General features: G+C 53.2%; 1 protein-coding gene across 1 annotated transcript; it reads left to right on the top strand.

Moving 5' to 3' along the window:
- Positions 1-1,338: 1,338 nt before the first annotated feature.
- On the top strand, positions 1,339-8,654 carry LOC102143668 (glutathione S-transferase theta-4-like). The gene is made up of 5 exons (XM_005595384.4): positions 1,339-1,450; positions 3,193-3,280; positions 5,428-5,578; positions 6,826-7,002; positions 8,389-8,654. Exons 1-5 carry the CDS (start codon positions 1,339-1,341, stop codon positions 8,584-8,586), a joined length of 726 nt encoding a protein of 241 aa, XP_005595441.2. The 3' UTR covers positions 8,587-8,654.
- Positions 8,655-9,168: the final 514 nt, after the last annotated feature.

Here is a 9,168-nt window from a genome sequence, read left to right as displayed (position 1 = left end):
TCCAAGGGTCTGGGTTAAGTTGCTCCTCTCCTCCCAGCCCAGTCTCTCCTGCCCCACTTCTCAGGGCAGCCTGCAGATGCTGCACAACTGGAATGGCTGTTAGGGAGGCTGCCGCCAGCCCTGCAGCACCTGGATGGGAAGGTGCTGGTGGCCAGGCCCTTTGTGGCAATGGAGCAGCTCTCCCTGGAAGATTGGTGCTGATGGAGGTGATGGAGGTGAAGCTCTCCTACCCACCTGCCCTCTGGGGAGACTCTGGGCATGGGGCTGAGCCCCAACCCCAGCTGTCCTATCTTCCCTGCCCACTGCTGTTGGCTGTGACCTCTGCCAAGACTCCCGGCTGCAAGAGTGGCAGGCCCGTGTGGAGGCCGCCCTGGATACTGAGCTCTTCCTGGAGGCCCACAAGCTCATTCTCTAGCCTCAGAACCACAGTGAGGCTCAGCGGGACCCCCAGCTGGCCCAGAAGCAGGTGCAGTTGCTGCAGGAGCGGCTCTGCTGATTGGGTGCAGCCCACTCCACTGCACCCTGCTGTCTGCAATAAACACACTGCGTGCTCTTCGCTTGTCTCCAGGCTTACTCTGCCACTGGAAGTGGGGTCAGTCCCATTTCTGAGCCTAGACATATTAGATCACACAGCATAGAGTGAGTGGCACTCAGTCCCCCATGTGGGGCTCTAGTTACTTTCCTGGGCCACCAGGTGCACAGTCTGGCCACTGCAGCCCCAACCCAGGCCAGAAAGTTTCCGGGCTCCTCTGAATGGCACACACTGGCTGAGTGTCCCCTGACTTCCTGGTGGTAGTGTCCCCACTGCTCCCAAAGCTCCCAGATTCCTGTGTCTCTTTCTCCCAATTCCTTTTCAGTCAAAGTTCAGGCTCCATTCACCTATGGATACTCCCAGTCTCTACTTCTGGAATCTTCCAGGGATAATTCTTATTGCCTCCTTCTCATTCTGGACCCTGCAAAGCCCCTTTCGTCAGGTTCTGCAATGAAAGTCCAGCCATGGGAATTCCCAGGCATAATCCCTTCTCAGACAGGGTGTCTGTGAGGTGGTGCCACGGGGCATGCATATGTTGAAGGGGGAGACTAGGGTCACAGCTGCCACATCTTTGCCACAGACCTCTCCTGAGCCTACTCCTGGGCCTCCTTAGAATCCTTGCTGCCGTAAGAATTGCAGGCTTCCTGGCCTTATGACAACACAAAGGGAAACAAGAAGTTTCCCTGGGGAACACAGGGTCCTGGGTCCAGATTGGAGAGGGCACAGGACCAGGGGACTCTGGCCAGACATAGGCCCAGGTCTGTGGCTGGCCAGTTGCAGCTGTGGGGCCCTGCATGTGTCTCAACATGGCCCTGGAGCTCTACATGGACCTGCTGTCAGCACCCTGCCGTGCCGTCTACATCTTCTCAAAGAAGCATGATATCCGGTTCAACTTTCAGTTTGTGGATCTGCTGAAAGGTCAGTTCCCACTGCTACCAGGCAGGCCTGGTCCTGGGGGATGCAGGGCACACAGATTGGGGTTTTCCTTTTTTTCTTGTTTTTTGATGGAGTTTCGCTCTGTTGCCCAGGCTGCAGTGCAGTGGCACTATCTCTGCTCACTGCAATCTCCACTGGGTTCAGGTGCGTCTCCTGCCTCAGCCTCTCAAGTAGTTGGGATTAGAGGTGCTCGCCACCACACCCAGCTAATTTTTGGTAATTTTTTTTTTTTTTTTTTTTTGAGACGGAGTCTCGCTCTGCCGCCCAGGCTGGAGTGCAGTGGCCAGATCTCAGCTCACTGCAAGCTCCGCCTCCCGGGTTCACGCCATTCTCCTGCCTCAGCCTCCCGAGTAGTTGGGACTACAGGTGCCCGCCACCGCGCCCGGCTAGTTTTTTGTATTTTTTAGTAGAGACGGGGTTTCACCGTGTTAGCCAGGATGGTCTCGATCTCCTGACCTCGTGATCCGCCCGTCTCGGCCTCCCAAAGTGCTGGGATTACAGGCTTGAACCACCGCGCCCGGCCTAATTTTTTGTATTTTTAAAAGGAGTTTCACCATGTGGACCAGGCTGGTCTCAAAATCTGAACCTCAAGTGATCTGCCCACCTCAGCCTCCAAAATGCTGGGGTTACAGGCATAAGCCACCATGCCCAGCCTGATAGGGGCGTTTCTGAGGAGCAGAGACAGAGACAAGGGAGTCACCCCAGAGGTCCCCAGGGAAAGAAATGATGCCAGGGGGCTTGTAGGCTGCATCCCTGTCTAGCCTACCTTAGTCATTCCCCACTAATGACAGTCCCCATGCCGGAGATGAACAGGCTTTTCGAGGAGAAGGGGGAAGGAAGAGCATCTGGGACTCCCTGAGCTCCCACCAGGCACCCTGGCTTCTTTGTGGAAGTCTAGGACCTTGTGAACTCAGCACCTGCCTGCCAGGTTGGCAAAGGGGGCAGAAGAGCACAGTCTGTCTACACCCGTCTTCCCCAGTGTTCAGAACGGCTCAGGGCTCCACTGACCCCGAGTGAGGGTCAGACGGGTGGGCTCCAACTCCATCCTGAGCACAGAGGGGCTCCAAAACCTCAACCTGCAAAAGCAGAAGCCTCTAGAACACAGAGGAAGAGACAGGGAAGCTTTGGAAATGAATGGGGTGCGAGTGGAGCCCCCAACGGGAAGCAGCTGGTCCAGAAAGAGTTTCAATTCCTGCCCCCACATCAGGTTCCCTGTACAGATGACCCCGATTGTGTCTGAGAGGCTTCCTTTTGGATGTCCAGCTGTGTGCTGGGCCCGGCTTCCTTAAAGAGGGGACAGAGGAGTGAGGGCAATGGGAGTGGGGATGGGACTCAGTCCCTCAGGGCTTCAGGTGATTCAAAGGCTGTGGCTTCAGATTCAGCTTTGGGGGTGGGCCCAAAGCTGGAGGCCTCCCCCCAGCTGGGGGAAGCTGGAGGGGGAGGCCTCCAGCTTCTGGGCCAAAGGGTCATCCTTGTCCTTGGACACAGGTAGGAGGCACGGGAGTCACTAAACCTAGGGTGGAGTAGCCTGGGAGCCACCAGTTCTGATCCCAGTCCGGTTCTGCAACTGCCTTGCCCTATGACCTGGGGTGAGACGCGATGTCCCTCTGGGCCTCAGTTCCCTCTTCTTGAGAAAATAGAGAGGGAGGTATTTGTGTCTCTGGGAGTCTCAGTTCTCTCTCCCCTGGAGTCCCACAGCCTCAGACCTTCCCTGCCCCTCCCAGGTCACCACCACAGCAAAGAATACATTGACATCAACCCCCTCAGGAAGCTGCCCAGCCTCAAAGATGGGAAATTTATCTTAAGTGAAAGGTAAGTCTTCCCCAGCCAGGGCCCTTGCACCATGTGTCTCTGCTCCTCCTGGGAGACACAGTGCGCGCATTTGTCTATTTCACCATGGAAAACCTCACACATACACTAAAGGAGAGTGAATACTAACTAATGAGGGGCATGAGGAACCCCACAAACCCATTGCCCAGCTCCGACTGTTGCCAACCTGGAGTCCATTTTACATCATTTCTATTCCCCTGCCTCCCAGACATCCCATCATTCCAGTCATAAATGTTTAGGGGCCAGCTCACACCTGTAATCCCAGCACTTTGGGAGGCTGAAGTTGGGGGATGGCCTGAGCTCATGTGTTCAAGACCAGCCTAGCCTGGACAACATGGCAAAACCCCATATCTACAAAAAATACAAAAATTAGCTAGCGTGGTGGTCTGCACCTGTAGTCCCAGCTACTCAGGAGGCTGAGGGGAAAGACTGCTTGAGCCCGGGAGGCAGAGGTTGCAGTGAGCCGAGATTGAGTCATTGTTCTTCAGCCTGGACAACAGAGTAAGATCCCATCTCAAAAATAAAAATAAATAGTAAACAAATCAATAAATGTTTAGGAACATACCTCTCAGAGATAAGAGTTCTTAAAAAAAAAAAAAAAGAAAGAAAGAAAGAAAAGAAAAGCAACAGACTGGTCATGGTAGCTCATGCCTATAATCCCAGCACTTTGAGAGGCTGACACGGGAGGATCGCTTGAGGCCAGGAGTTCACGACTGCAGTGAACTCTGATTGCGCCACTGCACTCCAGCCTGGGCTAGGAGAGAGGGTAGGAACACTACATTACCATTAAGATACCTCACAAAATTAACAATAATTCCTAGATTTCATCTAATGTCTGGCTCCTGTTCAAAACTCTCTGATTATCTCCTAAATATTTTCTTGGCAGTTTGTTTGGATCAGGATCCAAACAAGTTCTGAATCTTGCAGCCAGTTGCTGTCTCTCCCGCCACTCTCTAATCGGTAGCTCTCTCCATGCCCTAACTTTTTTACCTTGGCAAGGTTGCTGTTGATGATAACAAAGGAGAACTTGTCCTGTGGAGGTTCCCACACCAGCCATCAATCAGCAAGGCCTAGGATACCCCTCCGAAGCATGTCTCCCCTCCGTCCCCTTCCCTCTGTCCCCATGACCTCCACCATTCCCGGACATCACAACCTTCCTGATAGTTGCTGGCCCTGCTGTCGTCCATTCTGCTCCCTCGGGCTCACCCTCCATCCAGCACCAGAGAGATGGATCCTTTCATGCCCTGGCTTGTATAACACCTAATCTTATGGATTAAGTCCATAACCTCCCTGCATCTCCTGAGGCTACCCTCTGTGGCCTCCACAGTGTCTCTTGCTGCCTCACCACTCCCCAACCACCCCCACCCTCCTTCCAGTTGCACCCACCTACTCTCCGTTCTTCAGATTCACCTTGCTGCCCTTACCCTGGTATTTCAGCATGTGTTTTTATTTGTTGGTTTTTTGAGACAGAGTCTTGCTTTGTGGCCCAGGCTGGAGTGCAGTGGCACAATCTTGGCTCACTACAACCTGTGCCTCCCAGGTTCAAGTGACTCCCATGCCTTAGGCTCCCAAGTAGGTGGGATTACAGGTGTGTGTCACCACACCCAGCTAATTTTTGTATTTTCATTTTAGTAGAGACAGGGTTTCACCACGTTGGCCAGGCTGGTCTCCAACTCCTGGCCTCAAGGGATCTGCCCGCCCTTGGCCTCCCAGAGTGCCGGGATTACATGTGTGAGCCATCGTGCCTGGCCTGTTTCTGTTTTGAAAAAGGATCTTGCTCTTTCACCGAAGTTGGAGTGCAGTGGCGTGATCTTGGCTCACTGCAGCCTCAGATTCTTGGACTCAAGCGATCCACCCGCCTCAGCATCCTGATTTGACACGTGTTGTTCCCCTTGCTGGCCTACTCTTTGTTACACCACCAGCCCCCAACTCCTACTCACCCTGCAGGGCTCCTTCCCTGCCCTTACTGACTGTCAGACAGACAGCTCTGGTGAAGGCCTTTCCCGGGGCCATTTGGGCTCCTTCTTGCTCTGGAAGCCCCAGCAGTTGGGCCCAGGGCATATTGGGGTGGTTGATGTACTGGCACTCAGGAAGGCAAGGGCAGTGCCCCTGACCGGCCCTTTCTGCAGTGTGGCCATCCTCTACTACCTGTGCCGCAAGTACAGCGCTCCATCACACTGGTACCCGCCAGACCTGCACGTACGTGCCAGTGTGGATGAGTTCATGGCTTGGCAACACGCGGCCTTTCAGCTGCCCATGAAGAAGATAGTCTGGCTCAAGGTGAGCAGGATCACTTCCGGGGCCTGGGGACAAGGGCACAAGGGAGTCAGGGAGGCTGGTGGCCAGTTCTGGCCCTGCTGATTGCCGGTGAACTCTAGTAAGTAAGTCTCCCTCCCTCTCTGGGCCTCATTTCCTCAGCTCCTTCTCCTGCCTGCCTTACAGAGCTGTCAGGGGTGTGAACTGAAACAATGGGCATGAAAGAGTCTTATTAGGGCGAGGGGAAGGGCATACAGGAGGGGCTGATATGACTTACCCAGGACAGCATTTGAGGCATTTCATTCCGAACTAGAGAATCTCAGCGTCGAAAGGCCCACAGAAGGCCAGGTGTTGTGCTCAAGCCTGTAATCCCAATACTTTGGGAGGCCAAGGCAGGTGGATCACTTGAGGTCAGGAATTCAAGACCTACCTGTCCAAAATTGTGAAACACTGTCTCTACTAAAAATACAAAAAAAGTTAGCCAGTGTGGTGGTGGGCACCTGTAATCCTAGCTACTCAGGAGGCTGAGGCAGGAGAATTGCTTAAACCAGCCAAGTGGAGGTTGCAGTGAGCTGAGATCATGCCGCTGCACTCCAAACTGGGTGACAAAGTGAGACTCCATCTCAAAAAAAAAAAAAAAAAAGCTCATAGAAAATTTGAAGATGGCCGGGCGCGGTGGCTCATGCCTGTAATGTCAACACTTTGGGAGGCCAAGGCAGGCAGATCACAAGGTTGGGACTTCGAGAACAGCCTGGCCAACATGGTGAAACCCCATCTCTATTAAAAATACAAAAGTTACCCAGGCATGGTGGCACGTGCCTGTAATCCCCGCTACTCCAGAGGCTGAGGCAGGAGAATCTCTTGTACCCAGCAGGCGGAGGTTGCGGTGAGCTGAGATCCCGCCACTGCACTCCAGCATGGGCAACAGAGTGAGACTCCGTCTCAAAAACAAAACAAAAAAAAAGAAAATAGAAAATTTGAAGGTGACAAATAACCAATACATGTGTACATGATTGGTTACATCAAATTCTATGCCTGTGACAGGCATCACTAATCAGTCACAGGACTTATACCTGCTGAGCTCCCCAAATCCTTGTGAACACATGGTTCCCAGCAACTTCCACCAATCAGAACTGCTACAAGAGGTGAAACTACTTTATGTCCTGGGAACTGTCCAGTATCTATCCAGCAGACAAGAGTACAGAGACCAGGCAGGGCAGGTGGCCCTGGAGTGCAGCCTCTTCTTCCCTCCTCTTCCCAACCCTGGCCAGTTGCTGATCCCAAAGATAACAGGGGAGGAAGTTTCAGCTGAGAAGATGGAGCATGCAGTGGAAGAGGTGAAGAACAGCCTGCGGCTCTTCGAGGAGTATTTTCTGCAGGATAAGATGTTCCTCATCGGGGACCAAATCTCACTGGCTGACTTGGTGGCCGTGGTGGAGATGATGCAGGTGTGGGTTGGGGTGGAGGAGGGTTAGACCTTGGGCAGAGGTGGGACTCCTCTGTGACCAGTGGGGCCATCACTTGAGGATAGGCTGGAGAGGCGGGAAAGGCAGTAGAGCTGCCATGGGGGCTGTGGGAGCCAGGTCAGGGGGCCTGGACTCAGTCTGGGGGCAACAGGAAGCACAGAACATTGTGAATCAGGGAGGATCACAGTTCTCCACACTTGACAAAGATTCTTCGGTGTGTGAGGAGCTGGAGGGTGAGCCTGGGATAGAGAAGAACACTGCATTTCCTGGTCAATCCACCAGCATCCCAGATACCGCCTCCTCTTGCTGGACTCGCCAGGAAATGTTCACTGGCCCCTGGGGTTCCTTCTGGCCCTGCCTCGTTCCCAGAGCTCCAGACAGACAGCTATGGAGGACAGCTCTCCTGGCTGGGTCTGAGGGGCATCCACTGTGCATTTGGAGGCACACCTGAGTATGGGGCATTTATGTGGCCTCTCCATGCAGGGGAGGGTGACCAGTTCTGCCTCTCAAGACACTGGCCAGGGTCTAAACTGGCCATCCTGCACACCAGCTAGGGCACTGCACACTGACCGAAGAGACTAATTTTCATATCAGCCAGAGCTATGCCCAGGAGGAGGCACCTGGGATCCTGGTGGCTTGGCCAGAAAATGCAGTGTTCCTTTCCTCATCCCAGAGATCTCTGGCTCATATGAAAATTAGTCTCTTTGGTCTGTTTGCAGTGCAGACCAGCACCAGGAAAAATCATTCTGGCCTGCCCCGAGGGCTCAGACATATGCTTTGCCCCCACCCCTTACATTTCACCCACCACCCACCCCTTCTTGGGCTTCCCAAAGACCTTGGGTGCAAAGCCAAAGTCCAGGGTAGACTGTCTTAGTGAACCAGCCAAACTGCAGGGTAGACTGTCTTAGTGAGCCAGCCAAACTGCAGGGTAGACTGCTTGCCAGGTCTCCCATTCTAGCCCCTGAGCCTGATCACAGTGGGAGGTTAAACATGGGGAAAAAAACCTGGGTTCTCTCCCTCATCCACATATACACCCCTGGGATAAGGGGTTTCCTTGGAAGAAGGCAGAATTCATGTGAGGTCGCAGGCTGGAGAAGTGGGATCTGCCTGGGCCGGGAGCCCTCTCAGCATGGTCCAGAAGGCTTAGAGCAAGAAGATCAGTGACCAGAGACCCTGGGGGATTCTGGATCCTCCATCCCCATGTACATCTATTACATAGTCTGGGACCCCCTTGCTCAGGCCTTGGGGGTCAGCAGCCTATTTCTTTGCAGAGGCAGATGTTGGAGGCGGGGGCCTGAGGCTGTGGGAGAGGACCCAGGTAGGGCTGGTCCCCAGGCTGACCACATCTTCCTCTTTGTCTATCCACAGCCCATGGCAGCCAACTATAATGTCTTCCTCAACAGCTCCAAGCTAGCTGAGTGGCGCATGCGGGTGGAGCTGAATATTGGCTCTGGCCTCTTTAAGGAGGCCCACGATCGACTAATGCAGTTGGCCGACTGGGACTTTTCAACATTGGATCCAATGGTCACGCAGAGAATCTGTGAGTTTCGGGAGAAGTACTTGTGATCCTAATTGCAGCCATCCTGCAGGGCCTGGCTGGCTCAACAATCTGAGCCACCTTCCTTAAAGGAAATGCTAAAAAAGACACCTCTTCTTTGCCTAATAAAGAGCTGGAACAACCATCACAGCTGCTGAGCAACAGATAGTTGGCGTATGCACAGGGTCTGATATGGGAGTGGGTGGTGGTTACAGATCCTTCCAGTTTCCAAAAAGAATTTTAAAAGTAAAGGGTTAAATATGGCTACATTGTCAGTAATAATAGTTGGTGACTTCAATACTCCACTTTCTTTCTTTTTTTTTTTTTTTTTTGAGATGAAGTCTCACTCTGTCACTCAGGCTGGAGTGCAGTGGCACAATCTGGGCTCACTGCAATCTCCGCCTCCCAGATTCAAGTGATCCTCCTGCCTCACGAGTAGCTGGGATTACAGGCACACGCCACCACACCCAACTAATTTTTTTTTTTGTATTTTTCTCAAACTCCTGAGCTCAGGCAAATTGCCTGCCTCAGCCTCCCAAAGTGTTGGGATTAGGGGTGTGAGCCACTGTGCCTGGCCCCCACTTTCAGTAATGGATAGAAAAACTACAGAA

Source organism: Macaca fascicularis, chromosome 10 (genome assembly GCF_037993035.2).
Source record: "Macaca fascicularis isolate 582-1 chromosome 10, T2T-MFA8v1.1".
Taxonomy (NCBI): Eukaryota; Metazoa; Chordata; class Mammalia; order Primates; family Cercopithecidae; genus Macaca; species Macaca fascicularis.
This window is presented reverse-complemented; position numbering and strand designations above follow the sequence as displayed.